The 25095-nt window shown below is 38.3% G+C and overlaps 1 protein-coding gene across 2 annotated transcripts in view; it reads right to left on the reverse strand.

Moving 5' to 3' along the window:
* SMYD3 (SET and MYND domain containing 3) overlaps positions 1-25095 on the reverse strand; it is a 778929-nt gene that overhangs the window by 592287 nt on the left and 161547 nt on the right. For both annotated transcript variants that reach the window (XM_059144970.1, XM_059144971.1), the window contains exon 2: positions 12777-12840. In XM_059144970.1, the coding sequence (XP_059000953.1) occupies positions 12777-12840 (64 nt within the window). The remainder of the gene's footprint in view (positions 1-12776; positions 12841-25095) is intronic.

The following is a 25095-nucleotide window of genomic DNA, read 5'->3' on the forward strand; positions in this document are numbered from 1 at the left end:
ATTAAAAGTTGAGAAGGCTGACAGATGCCCTCATTTGACCGGCTATGTAGGCAGAAATGAACCACAAGTATGAAGAGGTCTCTGAGAAAGCACTCTGATCCTGTTCAAAACATGAGCATCTGCTAGGACTGCACCTAGCAGACGAAGGCTGAGACCATCTGGACCAAAAGATCTTAAGAGCAGATTTGATTCAATACTTGTAAGTACAAGAGATTCCACAACTTCTTTGTTATGTTCTGAGCATCTCCGTCTCCTGGTGGCTTCCCAGGGTGAAGTAACCACAAAATGTACTCCCAGGTAATGAATCTATTGATCTGTTAGATGACCTTCCTGAGAATTAAACATCTAAATTTTGGAGAGTTCCTGTCGAAACAATTTTAGGTCTTCAGCATAATTAATATTGCGCTCCTATTTCTCAACTGTAATTACAAACTAGATAGTATGTTTCTTAAAGCTATTCCTAAATCACTGCAGGAAAACACCAGAGAACGTACTTATCTTCCCATTTGCTTCAGGAAAAAGATATTCATTCTTTTCATCTAAAAACCAAGTCACACCTACATAAATATAGAAAGTAATCATGCCACTTAAAACTGGTTTATAGCACAGTGTCAAGGTACAGCCTACTTCATATCGTACTATGATATTAAAAACCATGTTTTTCAAACAGTAATTATTAGGGTGATGCTCAGCATCACCATTGCATCTTACCATACAGCTCACTAACAGAGGCACACCAAAGAAAAGGCTTACAAAGCAATCTCTTAAATAACTACATTTGACACTGCAGCAAAACCTCACGATCTACAAGAGCATTAGGCATTATCTAAACTGTACAAACTTTAACTTTGATCTGGACCTCAACAGCACATAACATATCTGCCAGTTTTTCAAAGACAACCTCCCAAATTTACATTTTCCTATTTTCTTCCCTTACTGCAATGCAGGATGTAATTAAGATTTTGTCCACAACATTGGCTGTAATGTTTTCTGTTCTGAAAGTTGAACATTATCAATGATTCACAGTAAAAACAAAATAGCATGAAAAACAAATGAAATTAAAATACTGCATTAAGACACAAAGACAATGGGAAAAAGACTTTTGGACGGAAAAAAATAAATGAAGACATCTATAATGATTCCACGTGTCAGTAACAAAAACTGATTAAGTAAACCAGTAGCTCCCAATGGGGTTAACCCTAATCTTGAGGGTTGTTGGGGAAATGTATAGGGGGCATCCTTATTTGTTAGGATGCCTGGAGAAAGACATGGGCCCTGAGTGGCCAGGAACCAGAGATGGTGGACATCTGTGTGGCATAGTTCCATACAATGAAGAATCAATCCATCTGGGTGCCTGGGTGGCTCAGTCAATTAAGTGTCCAGCTCTTCATTTCAGCTCAGGTCATGGTCTCAGGGTGGTGGGATCAAAGCCCCACATCAGCATCTGCACTTAGCAGGAAATCTCCTTAAGGATTCTCTCTCCCTCTCCTTCTGCCCCTCCCACTGCTTGCATACTCTAAGAAGTAAAAAATAAATTAATTTTTAAAAAAGAATCAATTGTTCAACCCAAGACGACTTTTAAATGTCCAATCAAACATTCTATAGAAGGGACAAATTTACTTCCGAATTATCCGAGCCTGGAACTAAGCCTCCTTTCACATATAAAAACAAAGAGCTTGTTTTTACACAGCCTTGATAGCACTGGATTTTCTAGGTAAATCACGGGATGAATGCATTTTAAGAACTTCAGCTAAGGTTATCTAATATTTTATAAAATCATATCACTGAAGGCAACATCAGCTATGGTACTTGAGGTACCTACCAATAACAACGTTATTTTCTGATCCTACATTTTGTACTTCCTTTTCCAAGGTGACTCTGTGTAGATTAAAATACCTGACTTCTTAATTATGTCTTCTAGTCTACTCTTGCCTGAGCATCTATATACAAAATATGTATTATTTTTGTTGTGTTCAGCACTGGATGTTATTTGGAAGGGATGAATCGCTAAATTCTACTCCTGAAACCAATACTATACTGTATGTTAACTAACTAGAATTTAAATAAAAATTTGAAAAAATAAAATATATAAATAAAATACATATTATTTTAAGGTATTTTCATTTTTTTCTCCTTTACATTCAAGTTATAACATTACACTGATGCTGACTTTTAAAAATATATAACTAGTTAGATTGTCTTAACTATGGTATTTCATTTTTCAAGAAGAGTAGCGAGGATGAAAATGTAATTATTATATAAAAAGGTAGAGAGGCATCTGGGTGGGTCAGGCGGCTGAGCATCTGATCTTGATTCTCACTCAGGTCATGATCTCAGGGTCCTGGGATCGAGCCTGGCATTGGGCTCTGCACTCAGCACAGAGTCTGTTTGAGATCCTCTCTCCCTCTCCCATCGCCCCTCCCCCACTCACAAGCTCTTTCTACCTCTCTCTAAAATAAATAAGAACTTAAAAAAAAAGGAGAGAGTTAGGTCTGGGAAAGAAGAAAACTGCAGATCTAGAACAAAGGTGCACAGGCATACGCAGCACATGTACACATAAAAAAATATACTTAAATTTACAGCCTGGGACGACTGAACAGATTCGGACAGCAGTGACAAGACAGGCCCAGGTGTCCAAATTCTTTTTAATCACCACCAAGGATTCCACATGAAGCTAAGACTGAATAACCACTGATCTAGACTAGATTAAAAAGGAGGCCACTGTAATACTAAATAGAAGGAACAAAAAAATACCATTCTATACTTATTAAACTATTAGTAGAACTCTAAGTTTCTCTTTTTTTTCCTTTCAGAGAAAAAGAGATGTGTGAGTAGGGGAAGGAGGAGGGAGAGAGAGAATACCAAGCAGGCTGTAGCCCAGTGTGGAGCCTAACACGGGGCTCAGTCTCACGACCCTGGGACCATGACCTAAGCCGAAAGCACTCAACTAACTGAGCCACTCAGGTGCCACCTAAGCCTTCTGAAAGATGTTTGGTAATGAACATCAAAATTCTTTTTTTTTTTTAAATTTTATTTATTTATTTGACAGAGAGAGATGTGAGAGAGGGAATACAAGCAGGAGGCAGAGAGGGAACACAAGCAGAGGGAGTGGGAGAGGGTGAAGCAGGCTTCCCTCTGAGCAGGGAGCCCATTGTGGGGCTCGATCCCAGGACCTGGAAATAATGACGAGAGCTGAAGGCAGACACTTAATGACTGAGCCACCCAGGCACCCCATGAACATCAAAATTCTTAATGTGCACACTGTTGGCATAGAAATAATATTTATAATGCACTTAATCCTCACAAATGTAACTGCTGTACAGTAAAAGTGTAAGAATGCTCCTCATATATTCATTTACAAAACTGAACAATTGGTAATAATTTTTTCAGTTTTTCCTAAAAGAAAAAGCTATTTTGCCTTTCTCCTTATGCTTTCCCAATCTGTTTGAATTTTCTATAAATATCATGTTATTATATTTACAAATAATAGCAATATAATTACCTTATGTCTAACAACTGTGATTTAGGAAGAAGTATTTTTACGTGAAAGAGAAAGAAGAATTACCATTCAATAAATACTTTTAATATTTTGGAAAACCTGCTTTTAACTCAAAGAATGGTTTAAATGTTAATAAGTGCTTCAGTGAAATCTTCTGTAATGCAAAGATTTACTCAGTAAACTGTTTTACCAGGTTAGCTTCGTTCATATCCGGTTTTAAAAATAAGTGTACGACCAGGGCACCTGGGTAGCTCAGTCAGCTAGGTGTCCAACTCTTAATTCCAGCTCAGGTCATGATCTCAGGATCCTGACATTGAGGCCCAAGAAGGGATCCACATTCAGCTTGGAGTTGGCTTGAGACTCTCTCTCTCTTCCTCTGACCCTCCTCCTGCTTGGCACTCTCACTCTCTCTAAATAAATAATAAATCTTTTAGAAGAATAAATAAGTGGGGCACCTGGGTGGCTCAGTTGTTAAGTATCTGCCTTTGGCTCAGGTCATGATCCCAGGGTCCTGGGATCAAGGCCTGCTTCGGGCTCCCTGTCAGCGGGAAGCCTGCTTCTCCCTCTCCCATACCTCCTGCTTGTGTTCGCTCTCTTGCTGTGTCTCTCTCTGTCAAATGAATAAATAAAGTATTATTTTAAATAAAAATAATAATAAATAAATAAATGAGTGTGCTACCAATGAGGTACATCTTGCATGCACAGGTGTTCATGTTCTTTTTACCACGTAGTCATGATTCATTCCACTTACAAATAATGTGGACAGAGATTTTCTATGAGCATAACTTGGGATAGTTGAGTTGCCATGAAACTTGAACGAAAGAAAGGAGACCCAACAGTTATCCAGTCCCTCACAAACCATTTAAGAGCAAATCAACAGCATCTCCCTGTTCACGCCTCACAAGTAGTCCAGTGTTGAACTGCAGGCTGGCAGATAACATGAAGGTTTAAAAAGCTGGAATCTGGAATAAGAAAACTGGAAGGCTAAGCTGGTGTCTCAGATAACTGTCAGGTATTGATTAAAATCCTGCATAAAATCTCCTCAGAGCACACAAGAGACCTAGTAATAGACATTAGACTTACCACTTTCAAAGCTTACTGAATGCTGTATCAAATAAGAACAAGAGTGCCTTCCCACTAGCCTTAATCAAATTAGACAGACAGAGCCAAATACAAAGATGGAGTGAGGCAGGAAAATTAACATGGGGCATCAAGTTGACAGAAGAAACAAGAAAAAAAGCGTTATTTCTTTAAAAAATGAAGTTACAGTCTCCTTGTTCATTGAGCAACCATATAATAAATAATAATATTAGTGCCCTAAAACAAGTCAGTGATCGTCTAATGCATGATTCAGGTCAAATCCATTCTGCCATCTGCTTTTATAAAGCTTTATGGAAACATAGCCACGCTTACAATTTACACTCCTTCGGACAAGTTGAGTAGTAGTTGAGTTGAGTAGTTATGACAAAAATATAGCCCACAATGCCTAAAATAGTTATTATCTAGACCATTACACAAGAGTTTGGCAACCTCTGATCTAATGATAGGTCACATGAAGATGGAATGACCTAATTGATACATTTTAGCCAGAAAGACTAAGTAACTCACTTACTCCTATAGATATCCAATCTTCTTTGAAAGAAACTCCCATGCTGGATTAATCAGAAAGTCAACACCGAGTTCTAGCAAAACAGGGCGATTTTAGCTCCCTGGTACAAATAATTATCAAGTTTTTAACTCCCGAAGTGTATAAGAAGGGCCATCAATGAATGAGGAGTTCAAGGTTATGTCCATAAGTCAGAAACTGGGCGTAAGACAGGCTGCACAAACAGGGCAGTGGAGGCCACGTCAAAGGGCAGTTAACCACGAAGTCTTTTCCAAGACGGCAGCCAGCCTACCAAGCAGAAATCCAGCAAGGACCTAGCATCAAAGAGTATATATCCAGCACAGAATGGGATTGAGAAGTAGCATTACAGGGAGACTTAACCAAAAGTCTGCATGTCAGACAGTCTGAAAACACCTCCTTGCTTTTAGAATGACTTTGAGTAAGCAGAGGAGTGTCAACATGGAGAATCTGGCTAAATTTGATGCTACTATTTCTGATGCAGAGATTTGCTTCAGCCTTCTCTTCAGTCTTCATGACCCCTCTCACCCTCCTAGGATGGCTTCCCCAACAGCAGTCTCATTCTTTGAGGGGATGAGAGGCTGTGACTCCTTTATTATATAGAGAAGGAAAGGAAATCCATGCACACCTAAAGAGTCTGCAGTAAGCAATAACTTTTCTAAAGATTTATTTATTTGTGGGAAGGAAAGAGAGAGAGAAAGGGCAGAGCTGGGGGAGGGGCAGAGGAAGAAGGAAAGAGAATGTCATGCAGCCCGATGTGGGGTTCAATCCCAGGACCCTGAGATCATCATGATCTGAACCAAAAACAAGAGTCAGGACATTTAACCAACTGCACTGCCCAGGGCACCCCTGCAGTGATCAATAATTTTGAAACAATTTCTTGAGATATAATTTATATTACAATAAAATGTGCTAGTGTTAAGAGTACAGATTGATGAATTTTGACAAATACATACACACATCCTTGTAAAAACACCAAAACTAAGTTATAGACTATCATTATCTCCCCCCCAAACAAAGTTCCTTTGTTTGCTTTACATCCAAGCCCTCCGACCCAGGTAAGCAGTGATGTGGTCTCCATCATTAGACACTACTTGTGCGTATTCTAGAACAGCAAACAGCACTGCCTCTTCTAATATGGCTCTATTCCTTCATGATGTTTCTGAGATTCACTCATATTGCTGCATTTTTCAGTGGTTTGTTCTTTTTCATGGCTGAGTAATTGTGTGTGTTTGTGTGTGTATGTTCTACCTAGGAGTAGAACTTGCTGGTTTATGTGGTTAAGTGTACATTGAACATTTTAGAACCTACCCAACTTTTCCAAAGCACATGTACCACTTTACTATCTTACCAGCAGAGCCTGAGGTTCCAGTTTCTCCACACCCTGGACTACACTTGGTATAGTCAGTATTTTGCGTTTCAGCCTGTCTAGTGGGTGGGTATATAAAGGTACATCAGTGTGGTTTTAATTTCATTTTTCTGATGACTAATGATGTGCAGCACTTTTAATGTTTATCTCACTGAAAGGGCCATTCAAATCAAACCCATTTTACTGTAATGTCTTACTTCTGAGTTGGAAACATTTTATATAAGTTATGGATACAACTCCTTAGCCAATTCTTGGAAACAGCAAAGAAGCAGGGAGTATGTCTGTGATAAGCAAACTAACCAATAATTTTCCACCAGGGCCTAGAAAAGTTCTAGTGTTAACCCTAATGTTTGCTAAGTGAATCAGTAGATGGATGGACCAGAAGACCTTCTGATCTTCACTAACTAGGCTCACCTCCAACTCCTATTTTTTTCCTGTATTTATTTTTTTTTTAAAGTTAATTTTTTTGGAGGAGTTTTAAATGTGAGAGGATGGTACAGAGGATGCCCACATACTGACGACCCCACATGCACAGCCACCTGTATTATTATCAATATCCCCACCAGATGGTACATATATTACAACGATGAACCTACAGTGACACATCATTATCACCCAAAGTCCCTGGTGAACAGTGGGGTCCATTCTACAGGTCTGGACACATGTACGGTAATGACTGCCACCATTATCAAACTCCTTTTTATTCCTCTAACATGACAAGTTTGTTCCTGCTTCAGTTCTTTACATCTGATGTTCCTTCTATGCAAAAAATCTGTTCCGGAGCTTTCCATGGGTGGCTACATTTGGCAATTAGATCCCAGGTCAAATGTCATGTCTACAGGAAGTCCTTCTGTAGTCCTTCAAACATGAGCTCCTGCTCGTCTAAAGCACACTCACTCACATAATTGTGGGCATTTGTCATTATCTGTCTCTCCTGCATCCGTAATAGAAGCTTTAGGAACACCACTGTAGCAATGGATATTAACCAAACTTACCGTAATGATCATTTCACAATATATACATATATCACATCATTATGTTACATACCTAAAACTAACCAATTATATTTCAACTAAAAAAATAAAACAGACAAGATTAAAGATAATGTAGTGTTTCAAAAAATAATTCCAAACAAAGAGTATCACTGACCAATGTACTCATTCGTTCCCGTAACCAATAATGTTACATCTGCATCAGGAAATAATAACGTACCCCCTGAATGAGCCTGGTCATCTAACCGCAGAAATAGCCAATTAAACCAATCATTAAGATAATTTCTGTGTGAAAAAGGAGGGACACAAAATAGTCTCAGTAGTTTAGGAAAGGAGGGAGCGATATTTAATCTGGGTTATAAAGGATAAGTAGAAGGAGTTCAATAGGTATTGGGGCAGATCTGGGTCCAAGCCCAAAGACTCACGTAGCCAAAGGCTCAGATGTAAAACTGTAGCAAAATCCACAGCTTGAATTTCATTCTGAGGAAGAGGGCCAGAGTTTTCTGCTGGGGTGTGACAGGTCACGCTCACACTCTAGAATGCTCGCGCTCTGGCTCCCAGCTAGGAAGGAGAAAAGGACGTGGCAGGACAGCGCAGACCACAGTCAATGTAGGAGAGAGGTCAGAGGACCGTCCACACGAGTGCTGGTGGAGAAACTAAGACAGAAGGGAACCAATTTGGATCATAAGTAGTAGAATCAGCAGGACATGTTGATTAACTAGGCATGGAGCCAAGAAAGGATCTAAACTGAAGATAATTCCAGCCTGGCGACTCAGACTACTGGGTGGCTGGCGAATTATTCACTGCGGTTGAAAATCGAAAACAAATGCTGTTTTGGGCAGAGATTATGCACTGAGGTCCTGCTATAAGGCATTTGAGGTACACCACCAGAGTAGAGGTTCCCCATAAGGTATGGGTCTGGTCTTTCAGACAAAGGAGAAGACTAGAGATGGAGTTTCAAGAATGATTAATGCACAGATGCCAAATGAAGTCATGGGAGCAGATGGGACCACTCAGCAGGTGAATGCAAAGTGAGCAAAGACAAGCTTAGGGCCCTAGACATTTGTAGAACCCCAAAACCTAAACATCATCAAAGAATTTCAACCCAAGTAAGATTCACATTTCTAAAGAGGTCTGTAATCATTAAGATAAAATAGAGCCTCTCCCTGCTAATAAAGTACTTTTTAAAAAAAATTTTAAAGGGGCACCTGAGTGGCTCAGTGGGTTAAGCCGCTGCCTTCGGCTCAGGTCATGATCTCAGGGTCCTGGGATCGAGTCCCGCATCAGGCTCTCTGCTCAGCAGGGAGCCTGCTTCCCTCTCTCTCTCTGCCTGCCGCTCTGCCTACTTGTGATCTTTCTCTGTCAAGTAAATAAATAAAATCTTAAAAAAAAATTTTTTTTAAGATTTTATTTATTTACTTGACAGAGACCACAAGTAGGCAGAGAGGCAGGAAGAGAGAGAAGGGGAAGCAGGCCCCCTCCTGAGCGGAGGGCCCTATGCAGGGCTCGATCCCAGGACCCTGAGATCATGACTTGAGCCGAAGGCAGATGCTCAACCAAGTGAGCCACCCACATGCCCCAAAAGTACTTTTTTTTTTAATACTTTTTAAAAGTATATAAATTGTAATTTGGTATAGTACCCAGCTGCTTATTTTGATCAGCAATTAATTCAATTAGAAATATAGGTATTATGAATCAAGGTAAACCGAGAAGACATAAAACAATATTAGTGAATTTGCTTGAAATTGGTTTACTTGTTAGTAACACTGCAAATTTTGAGCTTTTTTTTTTTAAAGATTTTATTTATTTCACAGAGACAGAGCATAGATGCACACAGGCATGAGCATGAGGAGGGGCAGAAGGAGAAGCAAACTCCCTGCGGAGCTGGGAGCCCAAAGTGGAACTTGATCCCAGGACGCTGGGATCATGACCTGAGCTAAAGGCAAATGGTAAAACAACCGAGCTACCCAGGCACCCCTGAGCATGGTTCTTTAAAAGAAAACTTAGCCCACCCCTCCTCTTTCATTTCAAAATCACATACGAGGGGCGCCTGGGTGGCTCAGTGGGTTAAGCCGCTGCCTTCGGCTCAGGTCATGATCTCAGAGTCCTGGGATCGAGTCCCGCGTCGGGCTCTCTGCTCAGCGGAGGGCCTGCTTCCCTCCCTCTCTCTCTGCCTGCCTCTCCATCTACTTGTGATTTCTCTCTGTCAAATAAATAAATAAAATCTTTAAAAAATAAAAAAAAAAAATAAAAAAAACAAAAACAAAATCACATACGATGTTTCGGTTATATAGAAATCAGACTGGTTTCCATATATAAGCCCTCTATCGCATTATATGACACATCATAATAAAGTATCACAGAGGAATTACAAACCCACTGATGACAAAATATTTTCCAGTATAAGAAACAGTACTGAACATAACAGTCAATACATACATGTATGTGAACACTAGGTAATAAGGGTAGATGAACTCACAAAACAAACACAGAGATTACCTCTGGAAAACAGCAATAGGAATGGGGAAGGAAACTGGAGGAAACATTCACTCCTCTTACTTTAATTTCTGTTTAAAAAGTAAATGTGAAAACCAGTAACACTGAAACCAGCCTTATGGGAGTGAGGGACATCATACCTCCTAACACCTCAATACCCTCTCACACAACTCACTGATGCCACGGCCCCACACATCAAATGCCAAGCTAATGAACCAAAGTTATGTCCCTCCAGGGCAAACCTATTATAGATTTTGTGCTACAAATTCACATCCTCTATGTCAATTTCCATTCCGAGGGCATTTGCCTCCTGTTCATTACTGTTCATAGTTCGCTTTGTCAGTTTAATTTTGTGCTGCTTTGTAGGAATCCACAATAATTACAATGTTTAATTCTGTACCTGAAGGGTGAGCTAAACAGAGCAGTTTAAATGCATATGTTCTAGCCAATCTTTGACTCCCATCCACCTCTACACACCCTCATCCCTGTCACACACACAAGCATGCACTAGTTGGCTTATATGTGGTATCTTTCATCTTAGGAGCTATTTTCCCATTACTTTCTACAGTATATCTGATGATGACATTATTATTGATGCTACAGTAAACAGCTAATATATGTGGTCAAAGTACAAGCACCACAATGAATCAAAATGACATACCCAAACCCACCAAACTCCCTCAACACATTCTAATCAGATAATGGGTTTTTTTTTCCTTGAGTATACTACAAAGGAGGAGAAAGCAGCATTGGAGGAAAAAAACATTCATAAAAAAAGGGGAAAATAAAAGTAAATGTTTAGCTCATAGAAACTGGAAAGAAGGTCATCCAGAAGATATATGGAATTTGTTGGCTCTAGATATATTCTTCTTAATTTGAAGCTCCTTGTAACAAATTTCAGTTTCACATGAATAAGATAGATAACATCACCATAAAATAGTCTACCAAGAATTTATCTTGTAGGAAAAAGCATGGCTTTGTTTTCATAATTTGCTTTTCCTTATTACTAATGATCTAACATAAATCTGGTATCGTTCTGTGACAGAACTTTTGCTTTATAAAATGAGGCAAAAATAATCCAATTTTTTCACATTCCCTATTTTTATTAGGAAAGTGTTACTTGGAACCTTCTATTTTAGTATTTTTTGTTTTGTGTTCCTTGGGATAGGGTTGCACCCTTATTAAAAACAAAACAAAATCCATGAAAAATATGAATACAATAGGAAACAGAAAGCTACAACTAATCAGAATGTTAGAATAAAAATAAAATTTGGGCTTAGAAGTGAAATTAGAACTCTGGATCCAAATTCCAGGGCCTATTCGGTATAGGATATTTGGCACTTTACTTCCAATTCTGTAGCTCAGTCCCCTGATTGGTAAAATGGGCGCAATCGTAGTAAACTCCCAAGATTCAAGTAAGAGTAAACAGAATAAAATAGTACTTGATACACAGTAGATATCTCATAAATATTAGCTCTTCTCAGTAGTACAGATTAGGAAACTGAGGCCCAAAGAGTTTTCATGCTTTCTTTGGAATAATTTAACAAGCTAATGGCTTATTAATAGTCATTAGAACTTGGGTCCTCTGATTAATTTGTATGTTTAGGTTTCTGACTTCTATAAGAAATTATTTTCAAAAGAGAAAGTGAGAGAGCAAAACTCCCTCAGAGAGCACGGCCTAGATGTGAAAAAAAGGAAAAAGGTGTCCGCATAGACACACACACAGACACACACACCCCAAAATGAGAAACAAAAAGGATGGGTGTGGAAGGTTGAGAGCAAGTGACACAGACACAAAACCTCCAATTAGCACTTTTTATTATAATGCAATTCATTACAGCATAATTACACTTCTTATGAAATGATTAATCATAAGGTTAGAAGAAAAGGTGATGTTGAATTTTAATTATACACCCCTTAAAGAATTTCAAAGACATTAACAACGGTACTCTCACAGACTCTGTCAGTTGTCGTAAATTACTCTTGGAAGGCAATTTGGTACTATCTTTAAAAATTCAAAATCACGTATCCTTTTACTCATCAGTAAAGCTGGGGAGAATTTATCCTACAATTAATTTGTGAAGGTGTGCAGAAATGTGCACCAAAAGATGCTTGGTCCATTACTGACAATACCAAATACTGAAAAAAGGTTAAGGATTCATTAACGAAGAAGTAACAACTGTGGTGCATTCATGTAAAAGAATCAGTAGGATGACATCAGAAGTTCCTCTAGAAGGCTCTAAAATGAAAAGGAGAATTTAGGTATATAAGAATAACCCATCTCTTTTTTCTAAACAAAGAGTATAAATATGTGAATGTGTTAGAAGGAAAAAATTCTGCAAAGACACAAGAAACTAGATATCTCTGGACAATGGAACTGAGGTCAAGAGGACAAAAAGAGATGAGTTAACAATTTTCTTCCTGATACATGGATATTACATATTTATATATATAGATAGATATCATAGAAATGATATTTTACCATATACATCAATAATTTTTAAATTAAAGGAAAATAAGTTAAAATAAATCAAAGATTGTAGAGAAGCAGAAATAGGCCAATGGGCATAATGGAACACAAAAGAAGAGCAGAGAACTTGAAGGTTTCAATTCTAGAGAGATGAACATTTTATTTATTTATTTCAGAGAGAGAGCATGGAGTGAGGAACAGAAAGATGGGGACAAGCAGGCTCCGCACTGAGCTGGGAGCCCAACACAGGGATCGACCTCAAGACCCTGAGATCATGACTTGAGCCAAATGAGCCACCCAGGAACCCTGTAGCTGAACATTCTTACCTGACACTTAGCACTACAGTATTTTGCAACTCGGCATTGAGAACATCGCATCAGTTTTTCCTTCCTGTTAAAAAAAAAAAAAAAAAAAAAAAAAAATTCACATTAGGAAATGAGTGAGAACCATATTTGAAGAAAGAAACATAAATCAGCATGCTGATGCCAATACGCTGTCCTCACACCATCCGCATGCTCCCGAAAGACTAGATTTTCATGTTGATGAACATCTTCTTTCCTCTTCAATGTGAGACACGGACATAACCGCTGACGGTCTTTTTTTAAATTGTGGTGAATATATATAACATAATATTTACCACTTTAAATATTTTTAAGTATATACTTCAGTGTGTTAAAAAAGAGAACTCAAGGCCCACAGTGGAGTCGCTTTTTCTAAGCCCCTAAACTTAACTACAATGTTGGCGCCCCCAAAAATGAAATCTTACAACCAGTCAATCAGGTATTACTAGTTAGGTAATCTTCTTGGTAGACCCCAGCTTTCCCCTAAGGAAAGTGACGCACTCTTTCACCTAGTATAATTTTCCTGTTCCAACTCTCTTCTGCCTATACACGTCTTTCATTTTGTACAGCATCTCAGGGCCACTTTCTGTCTGCTACATCAGACAATGCCCAAATCATGACCACTGAACAAAGCTAGTAAGATCTTTACACTTTACTCAGTTGAATTTTGTTTTTTAACAAATGGCATTAAGCACATTCACACTGTTCTGTATCATCACGACCATTAATGTTCGTTCAAATAAAAAAAATAAATTAAAATCAATAGGACATTGGGGAGGGTATGTGTTTTGGTGAGTGCTGTGAAGTGTGTAAACCTGGTGATTCACAGACCTGTACCCCTGGGGATAAAAATATATGTTTATAAAAAATAAAAAATTATATTAAAAAAAAAAAAAAAAATCAATAGGACCTTTTTTGGTCCCATTGAGACCAAAAACTTTAGTACAGAGAGACTTTAAACTCTCCATATGAAATACAGAATCCAGTCCCATCAACTAGTTGAAGTATTCTATATTCTTCGGATGGAAAAACTATCTAAGTCTTACCATATAGTTTAATTATGAGTGTACTCCTTCTGGAAAATGATCTTAAAATTTCATTAAATCCAGTTACTACTTTACACATGCTGAATTGAGATGCTCAAAAGTTACATCCCCTTAAATCACCTGTATAATAAAAAAGGAAAAATGAAGAACAAGTTGAATTACAAAATAAAAAGAATAAATGTGATGATAAAATTAATAGTGACAAACAAAAGGCAGGAAGCCCTGTGGATAAACAGAGGGTACCCAAGAGCCCTAAAAGTCAAAGTGTAATGTTAATATTAATGAGAAAACAAGAACAAATTGTTCTAAGCACGTCTAATGGGTGGGGTACTCGTCACAGATTTTTACATCTATGATTTACACTTACTTTCAAACAGTCCTAAAAGTAAACAGTCTTATTATGATGACTTTAAGGATACTTCAATTCATTTTCAAGAGATAAAAAGTAAAGAGAAGTGCAAAGAAGGTGGCAAGGATTCTGAAAGGGAAAGAAGAGAATCCCAAAGATAACTGGAACCTAAACATACCAGGTACTTCACTTCTGGGACAGGGAGAGTCAGACACAGAACATAAAACGGGGGCGAGGGGCGGGGTGGGCGTAGTTAAAATCTAAGTAAAGCCAAAATGCCTCCCAACCCGAAGTATAGAATTGTAGCTGTCACGTATCAACACCCCAGGCGACAATCCAAATCAAGCAATCTGGCATTCAAGTTCTTGCTTTGACCATCACACCATATTACTGCTCTTGGATAAAACTGGATACAAACAAAATCCACCACGGGACACCTAGGCCGTGAAGCTGGTTAAACAAACGACTCTTGGTTTGGGCTCAGGTTGTGATCTCAGAGTCGTGCGATCCAGGGCTAGGTCAGACTGCACTCAGCACAGAGTCTGCTTCTGATTCTCTCTCTCCATCTGTCCCTCCCACTCATGCTCTCTCTCTCCCCCCAAAATAAATAAACCATTAAAAAAAAATCCATCCATAAGCTGTCTATGTTTATTTTACACACTTCAAACAAAAGGACATACAGAGGAGGATAAAAACAGTATGCCAGGCAAATATTAAGAGAAAAAGCCTGTGTAACCACATCAATTTCAGATAAAAAAAGGATTTTATAGTTAAAGATTTTGTTAGAGATGAATAAGGTCAATCCTCAATGATAAGAGACTCCAATACCCAGGGGTAGGTACCTAGTGGCAAATATATCCTGTCTCAAAATATATAAAGAACAAGTAACAGATTTGAAGGAAGAATGACCAACACAGTAAGCTAATATATGTAAGGCCCTTAAAATAGTGCCTGAAGTACAGTAAGTACCAACAGTACTGGTTATACCTATAGAGAGATATAAAGTTTTTTCAGGAATTCACAGACCAAGCAGATAAAGAAGGAGCTCAGTAACTTACTTGATCTCATGCAGTACACACAACCTTATACCTGATACATGAAGTATACTCAGATACTTCTTTTAAGCACCCACTGATCATTTCCAGAAAGTGCCCAGAGGGTGCCTGGGTGGCTCAGTGGGCTAAGCCTCTGCCTTCGGCTCAGGTCATGATCTCAGGGTCCGAGGATCGAGCCCCACATCAGGCTCTCGGCTCAGCAGGGTAGCCTGCTTCCCCCTCTCTCTCTCTTTGCCTACTTCTCTGCCTACTTGTGATCTCTCTCTCTCTGTGTCAATAGATAAATAAAATCTTAAAAAAAAAAAAAAAAAAAAACTGCCCAGAAAGTAGACCACAGAGTAAATCTTCAAAATCCCAAAGAATCAACACCATATAGTTCATTTTTTCCAATCATATAGGAATTAAGTTAGAAATGAGTAACAAAAAGAAACCCAGAGAAATATATGCATGAAAATATAAAAGCATGTTTTTATGGAATTTAAGGATCAAATAAGAATGATCATAAAATTAGAAAATATGTATTTTTTGTTAAATACGCTCCACACACGACATGGAGAACAAACTCACAGTCCTAAGATCAAGAGTCTTACCTTCTACTAACTGAGCCATCCAGGTGTCCCAAAAATATGAGATTAAATAATGAAAAAAAAAATCAAAACTTATGAGATAAAGCAAACATCATCCTTACAGAGGCAAAACTGAGGGGCATCTGGGTGGCTCAACTGGTTAAGTGTCCAACTCCTGATTTCAGTTTGAGTCATGATCTCAGGGTCATGGGATCAAGCCCTGTGTGGGGCCTCCATGCTCAGCGCGATCTCTTTCCCTCTCCTTCTATTCCTCCCCCACCCCTTCCTCTCTCAAATAAATAAATAAATCTTTTTAAAAGAAGAAGAAAACCTGAAAATCAATGAGCTAAACATGCAAAAAAGGAATTTTAATGTAAAAACTGCAGAAAAGGAAGGAAAGGAAATTATCCAAATCCACAAAACGAAACAGAACACAGAGAGAACAGACAACATGAACAAACATCTTAAAAGATTACATAGAAGGAAGATTAATAACAAAATGGAATAAATTACAAAATAAATAACAAAATGCAATGGAACTCAAGATTCAGGAGACTGAAAAAGAAACGAAGAGAATTCTGACGAAATGGCAGCAGTGGTACAATTTTCGAATCTCCTTAACTCTCCCCATAAAAAAAATGACAGTGCAAGTAAGATAGCAAACATGAGTATCATTCTCTATCCTCAGAAACACCCCCCCAAAAACCCAAACTAAGAACGTGCAGGGGAAACCACTACCAGATCTAAGACTTAAATCAATATATTGGGGGTGGGGTGCAGCTGGGTTCCCAATAACCCTGAAAACAAAAGAAGCCCCAGTGTGCCAAAAGATACCCAGTGTGTCCAGCCCACCTAAGAACAGGTAGCCAAAAGGGGAGAGGATGCTTTGGACAGGAACGTTCCTGAGGAGGAATCACTGGGGTCCCCCAGAATGCCATCTTCCTCAGACCTGGTTCCTCAGATTTTCCCTCATCTCCCTCTTTCTGATTTTAGTTATTCAGAGGCAATTTCTTTTGCAAATTAAAAGCCCCAGACGTATGAAGTGTTTCTTCTCAATTTTAAAAATTAATGAGCAGAAGCAAGATACCTCAGAAGGTCAGTGAACAAGTTAGCACATCAAACTGTATCCTCTCCCTCCCATAGCTACCAAAAGCTTTAATGAATTTTAACACAGAATGTCAGCACAGTAAATACCAAAATTAGTCTAAGTACCTAAATAATTTAATCATTGTTTTGATGTGTGAAGGAACTCCTTAACGTGAGTTATTTAAATGTTCTGAGTTACTTTTACATATCAAAGAACTAAACAAATTTAAGTTCTCAAGTTTCAAAAAAAAATGTCAACTGAATCCAAGAAAAAAGTTATGTGTTCGATTAGAAACCCACTGAGCCTTGGTAAAGATACTGCTTCTCTCTCAGGGATAAGGTTCGGAGCAGAGCATGCCATGAAGCAAATTCCAGCACTGCAAAGGAGAATGAGTTAAATGAGTTTCCTTCCAATACTCAAAATGATTTGGTTTTGCTTCTCTTGTACACCCAACAAATATAAACTATATTTGAAGATGACAAAAGTTGTGCACAGTCTAAGGCAAATTACAGTGGTCTCCGAGGCACAGAGAAGTAATGAATACAGAATTTTCACAGATTGCAGAAACATCCTGCTTGCGAAATGATTAGCTCCAAGTCCAAATGGACTTTGTGAACAAAAAGCAATCTGTCTGTTCCCACCACTCATGCTTTCCTCTCTCAAATAAATAAATAAAATCTGAAAAAAAAAGGAAAAAAAAGCAATAGAAGAAGTAGGTTAGCAGTGTATCAGTAAGAGGAAATGATTAGTTTTTTTTAACCTCTTTCACCCTCTCCGTTTAAGAGATAAATTATATTCTATCCCCCCAAAAGAAGGTATTAAAATTACTTTATACCTAAATCAGTGTTATCTTTAGCTCTACCTACCAAAACAGCAAAAAGGAATCCACTATCACTTATTCATGCAAACTGTGATATGGTATAGAACAGTGTCAAATCACAAAAAATTCTTAAGTTGCTCAGTAGTTCCAGATAGTGTGGTTCACGCAAAACAAGTTAAGTTCTCTCTTCCAAGTAAAGGCTGGGCCATAATGAGTTTCGCCAACAGCAAAGGCAACAGAAATGTGGAAAGGAAATGAAAACAGAGCAAAATTACTTGTTTGTCCAGTATACAAATTAAAAAGTTATATATGAATATAACAGAAACCACTGTCTCTTAAAAAAAAAAATTAAAGAGAAAAAGACTGGCTCCTTCAAATCACAATATTTGGGGTAGTATTTAAGGGACTATCTCTCTGTCCTTGGTTATCAGCAGGGGAAAGTATCCCAGATTAAAACTCTGCCCTAAATTAATATGGACAGATGCCAGGCAAAGAAAAAGAATTTTCCTGGAAAGGATACAGAAAACAAATTCTAGTGACTCAAATTCCTAGCTAGGGCTGGCACCTGCCAAATCCATTTTAAACTTTGTGTAGAGGAAACAACGTATCACAACACATTCATAAATCGTACGCTTAGTACACAGGCAATATGTCTTGATCCCCTGGAAGTCTCCCAGTGTGCATTGCAGAGAATCTCTCTTTCATCTGCCACCTGTACTCAATATTGGCCAGTCTGGCTCAGGCAAAGGCTCAGGAACCACAAGAAAACTTGGCAACCCTCCTGCCCTCCAAAGAAACTCATCCAGACAGAGCACAGCCCTGTACAATCAGAAGCAAACCAGAGCCTACTGTATGTTTTTGCACCTCTTCTTCTGAACTGAAGATATGTGCCCAGAAATCTTTTGGACACCTCTGTGCTTTTTCAAGGACCGAAATTTAGCTTGTGACTGATCATTGTGACCTTTGAGAAGAAATGTGAGCTAAGAAAAAGAACAGAGCTCATTAGGTAGAGCCTGCATCAATTACACTTGCTAAAGAAAGAGGGTTGACCATGGGAAGTCTGATGGAGTGAGTACCCCAATACAAGGCTTAAGAAAGATTCTCTGATAACAATTTCTATGAAAATATTCCTTCACACAATTAAGATATTAGATTCTCCATGGAATATGAGGAATACGGACTGTCTTAAAAATAAAGAGCTCCCTTTTTGAAAAGGCAAAAACCAAAATAACTAAGTGAATGAAGCCTAAATGTGTTTTAAAACAAAGATACCACAGAAATAATATTTCTTTAAAGAATTTTTATGTTTAGGGGAGCCTGGGTGGCTCAGTGGGTTAAAGCCTCTGCTTTCAGCTTGGGTCATGATCTCACGGTCCTGGGATCAAGCATCGCATCAGGCTCTCAGCTCAGCAGGGAGCCTGCTCCCCTCCCCCCACCCCGCCTGCTTCTCTGCCTACTTGTGATTTCTCTCTGTCAAATAAATAAATAAATAAATAAATAAAATCTTTAAAAAAAAAAAAAAGGAATTTTTATGTTAAAAGGGGGGGGCACCTGCGTGGCTCAGTGGGTTGAGGCCTCTGCCTTCGGCTCAGGTCATGATCTCAGGGTCCTAGGATCAAGCCCCGCATCAGGTTCTCTGCTCCGCGGGAAGCCTGTTTCCTCCTCTCTTTCTGCCTGCCTCTCTGACTACTTGTGATCTCTGTTTGTCAAATAAATAAATAAAATCCTTTTAAAAAATAAATAAACAAATATGAGAATTTTTATGTTTGTACATATCATTACAAGCTCAGAATCCTGACTCATTAAAAATGTTAATGTCAGGTACCTGAGGATTTGGCTGTTTCCCCATGGAAATTTCTAAAGCAAATGAAATTCTCCACCATAAAAAGGAGCTTATCCCAAATAAAGTCAAGCCATTCTATCCAAGCATAGTACAATTACTTTTACTCTGACCAAAGAAAATACACTGCAAAGTGCTAAACATACAGAGCTCCTCTGGCATAAATATTCATAATAATACAGAAAAAAAAAACTTCCATTTTTGTTTCCAGATGGTAATTTTGTTGGTATAGGGCCCAAAGGCTTCTTTTAAAATTAAAGAGGACCAGATCCAAAATCCATTAACTATCAAATAGGTTTTTTAAAAGATTGATTGATTGATTTGAGAGAGAGTGAGTGAGAAAGAGCACAAGCAGGAGGAGAGACAGAGGGACAGGGAGAAGCAGACTCCCTGCTGAACAGGAAGCCTACACTGGCTCCACAATGGGCTTGATTCGAGGACCCTGGGATCATGATCTGAGGCAAATGCAGATGCTTAACCTACTGAGCTACCCAGGTGCCCTTCAAATAATTTTTAATACAAAATAGCAGATGCAGTCAAAATAACACAGACTCCTAATACAGGAAGGCAGAATTTGTTTGGATTCATGTTTCTACATCACTTATCCCTTTATTTCAAATTTCTAACATTCAAAATATGGTTAATATTTCAGGGGAAAAAAATGAATCTATGATCCACAGGCACTATACCTTCCTGGGCAAAACACGAACAATCAGAACCCATATTAGCACTTATAGAAAAAGCACAGCAAAGTATCTGAGCCAAATTAGTCAAGAGAGACCATCTGACTTGGGTATTTCCCTTCCCACTCTTTTCTGGCTCCTAAATTAAAGCTACTTATTGTACTTGGGGGCGACAGTGTTACCTGATGTACAGAAACTTCAACTGTTAATTCAACAAGTGTTCAGTGACAGGCCACCCTGTGGACAGCACCCTGCAAAGTCCTGTGTTGATAAATGCAGAGAGGGCACAACAGTCATGCTCCAAGAACTTAAAATTAACAAGGACAGATCAACACATACCACTTGCAAAACAAGCCACAAGATAAAACCAAGTTTTGAGAAGCAGCACTGACTATAGGACCTGAGTTGAGATGAAGGAAAAGTCATATTCTGATACAGAGCGACTAAGAGAGAACAACAGGGCTGTTCTTATAGAAAAAGGAAGTCCCCATTACCTAAAAGGAGAATGTTTGAGCAATCCAGAGCTCAAAATGGGCACTATAAGTGCTATGGTCTGAATGTGTCATCACCAACATACAGGAGTTGAAATCTTAACCCTCCAAGGTGACAGGATAAGGAGGTACGACCTTTGGGAGGTACTTAGGTTATCAGGGTAGTCTTCATAAATGGAATTAGTGTTCTTTTCTTTTTTTTAAGATTTTACTTATTTGAGAGACCAAGAGAGAACATGCAGGTGGAAAGAACAGAGGGAGAAGGAGAAGCAGACTCCCCACGGAGCAAGGAGCCCAACATGGAACTCAATCCCAGGATCCTGAGAGAATGACCCAAGCCAAAGACAGATGATTGACTGACTGAGCCACCGGGGCCCTAGAATTATTGTTCTTAAAAAGCAAGCCCAAAGAGCTCCCTCACCCCTTCCACCAAGAGAGAAGGTCCCTGCTATGAAGCAGGAAGAAAGCCTTTACCAGAACTGGACCATGTGGCACCTTGAGCTTGGACTTCCCAACTTCCGAACTCTGAGAAATAAACTTCTGGGGCTTAAAAGCTACCTTGTCTGACATTTTGTTAGAGTAGCCCCAAGGGACTAATGGACTAATGGACTAAGCCCACTCCCTACCAGCCCTGTAACCTTGCAATTTCCCTTACCCTCAACTTCCTCTCTATAAAATGGGAATAAGAAACAACTCATAAAACTGTGACTACCTGAGATCATCTGCCCAAAGTGCCTGCTCCCACTGTGCCAAGTAAACCATGCAGCACAGAGTTAAAACTGAGGTGCTGAGAGAAATATTTTCAGAGTGCTCGAGTTAATTTTGTCTATCTCTATGCCCTTTCCACAAAGAGTTTCTTATACACCTCTCCTATGATTGCTAAAGAAGCAAAACCCACAGGTGGGACAAATCTGGTATTCTCTGTGCATGCCCACAGACACTATACTAGTACCACTTTTTACTTGGCTCTGATTCCAAATTTTGACCTGCATCATAAGTGTTTCACAGTTTAGTCTCCACTCACTAAAATTTCTATTACCATTATTTTTAATGGGATCAGAATGATCAACTTGAGTGCTCTGATTCAAGAAGTTAAAGACATTTTAGGAAAGTTTCATTTGAGGAAATGACAATCAGAGAGGACTGTTACATCTTCACCAAAATTAAAAGTCAGTTATGACTCCTCGCATTTTGTTTCCTTGACGCAAGGCAATGACCACCACAAGTTAAAGAGAAAATTAACATCTCTACAAGAGTACAGACTTAAGCTTTCCTCATTTCATAATGTTTCTCTACAAAATTCAGTATTATGTGTGCCGGGCCCTCTTTATGTTTAAAAACTGGTGACTTACAGCTGTTTTTTAGGCAAAGCACATGAGTACAGAAGAAATTTATGACCAAACTGCAATGCTGAAAAGGAATCTGTTCTAGTAACAACACCCATGATCCTACATAGGAAACCTCTTGAGGCTCGGTGTAGTAACATAACTCTGGTAAGTCTAAGAGATGTATTCAATTTCCACAAGTCTTCCAGAAATCCAAAATAATGAAAATTTGAGAAATTTAGAAAAAGATCTGATTTCATCCAAAGAGTAAAATCAGAAATCCTTTAAGTACACAAGCCTTGCTAGTATAAATATTGCCCAGCATATACACAAAAATCAAAATGCCATGGGTAGAATTGCAAAGATGTATAAGAATATTGGATCAAAATTTTCAACAATATTCTATGATCTAAATGTTCAAACTGGCAAAAAATGGTAATATTCTATGATCTAAATGTTTAAACTGGTAAAAAATGGTCAACTTAATTTCAATACCAGGAAATAGTTTGTCACAAAGGAGAAATTCTCTGTATCTTCCTCTAATTAAAAAATGAAACTTAGGAGTGCCTAGGTGGTTTCAGTCAGTTAAACATCTGCCTTTGGCTCAGGTTAGGATCTCAGGGTCCTGTCTGTGATCCCTCTCACTTTCACTCTTTCTCAAATAAGTAAATAATTTTAAATGAAACTTAACAAGACCATGAATCTACTTTAGCGTTAACAGTGAGAAAACCAAAAGCCAAATTCACTATCTAATTATACTAATCTATTCATTTCAGAGGCCCTGAAGCATCTTCTCCTTCTGCCTGCTTTAAAAATTTGCCCTTATATTTTATAATTAAGTATATTGCTTTAACTTTTAACTACAAATTTCCTCAAGTAGTCTAGGAAATAAGTGTAATGAAATCTCAAATAACTCATTCTGTCTTTGGAGAACAAAATGAAACTTTAAGTTTATAAAGAAAGTAGATGGGGCACCGGGGTGGCCCAGTCGGTTCAGTATCCTTGATCTCGGCTCAGGTTATGATCTCATGGTCTAGAGATTCAGCTGCACGATGGGCTCCTCACTCAACAGGGAGTCTGTGTAAGGATTCCCTCCCTCTACCTGTGCCGATCCCCCAGCTGGCATATTTGCACACTCTCAAATAAATAAAACAAATAAATAAAAGAAGAAAGTGGACTGTGCTGACTTAATCTCAAATTTTAAAAAATCTTCAGAGTCCGTAAAACACACAGGATTAAATGTTATACCTGCTAACGCATTGTAATTAATAATAAACTCATAAAGACTTGTATAGCGTGACCATTAGCTGACAACCACGCAATGAGAATTAATGGGTCAGTGCTGGAGATTTTTAAGTATCTGTGGTCCTCCTAAAGGGAGCAAGTGGTATGGCCAATACCAGGTTCTCCCATGGCCCCAAGTACCAACCTCACAGATTCCATTTATCAGATAATGACATTGCTTTTCTCCAAACACTTAGGTGAGATTTTTGGAATAGAAATTTTGCTTGGAGTAAGTATAGAAAGGTAAGATAAATACTAGAATTTGGAACATTGAGAAGGCCTACATAGAAAAACAGGAGAAACTATGACAATGTACCAAAATGGAAGTTAGAAATGTACAATTATAAACAATACTACAATGAAACTTGTATTATGCAATGATTTTCAAAACTCTTTGATCTCATTTGGGATTTTTTTCCCCTCATTTGGGATTTAAAAAACTAAAAGACCATAAAGAAGTTCTATTTATGCAGGTTATAGTTATAAATATTTGTATTTGTATAGCTATAAGTATTAACTGAATTAGAGAGTAAAACCAATAAATTTTTTAAATATTTACTAATGCATTTAATAATCCATTATATGTTGACATAAATAATGTATTTCTATAAAAAAGATTTTCTGAAACAAAATTTAGTGAGGAGAGTAGTACTATTTTGCATTTTTAAAAATCTCTTTAATGCCTGGCTTAACAGAAGACAGCTAGATTCTCACTTCTGTTTCTGTTGAATAATCACATGACATATTACTTCTAGAAAATTCCACTGCATACCCTAGTGATGGAATAAGACTTAAAAATGCAAATAATGACATAATATTATTATAAAAATAGCATTCATCTTCTAGATCCCCTGAAAGAACCTTGGGGAGCCCACTCTGACTTCCACGGCTTTAGAGTACATTTTCCTAGAAGAGGAATGGCTCAAGTTGTACAAAGGCACATCGTGAAGGTTTTGCATTTTGACAAATGGGTCTCCAAAGTAGTTGCAGGAATTTTACACTCCTAAGCAGTTTAAGAGTGCGCTTAATTCTATGTCCTGTAAACCCTTCAAAATGTCAGTCATTTTACTTTCTGCCAGTCTGAATGACGTGGAATATTACATCTCACTGTGGTTTTTTTTCTTAGTACAGATTTAGTTATTTATTTGAGAGAGAAAGAAAGAACGGAGTCAGAAGTTGAAAGCAGCAGACCCCATGCTTGAGCACAGAGCCAGGCAGGAGGTTCCATCTCACCATTCTGAAATCAGAGCTGAAACCAGGAGTTGTCGGAGGCTGAACCCACAGCACCACCCAGAGGCCCCCCATCTCACTGTGTTTTTATTAGGCATGCTCCTGATAAGCCGTCAAGAGTCTGGGCAGCCTATTCAAGTTCATTCACCATTTAAGGTTTCTCTTCTATGAATTACCTGTTCATATTATCTGCCCATTTTCTACTAGGCTGTCTTTTTAAGAGATTAAACTCAATTTATTTTTTAATAAATTATTAAGTTTTATCTTTTGCTGGATGCATACTTTGTAAACTAATTTCTCAGACTATGCCTGTATATATTTCTCAACTAGGCACTATAAGAAAATATAATACAGTAAATCATTAACACTGGAATTCTATGGCCTGGAATTGAATCCTAGTTTATCACCTAGTGGTTGTGTGACACTGAGCAATTTAATCTCTCTAAACCACCAAATGAGAGTGAGAATATTAATAGTACCAACATCACTTGGCTGTAATGAGAATTAAGTAACACAAGTAAAACTATT

The sequence above is a fragment of the Mustela lutreola genome, chromosome 14 (genome assembly GCF_030435805.1).
Source record: "Mustela lutreola isolate mMusLut2 chromosome 14, mMusLut2.pri, whole genome shotgun sequence".
Taxonomy (NCBI): domain Eukaryota; kingdom Metazoa; phylum Chordata; class Mammalia; order Carnivora; family Mustelidae; genus Mustela; species Mustela lutreola.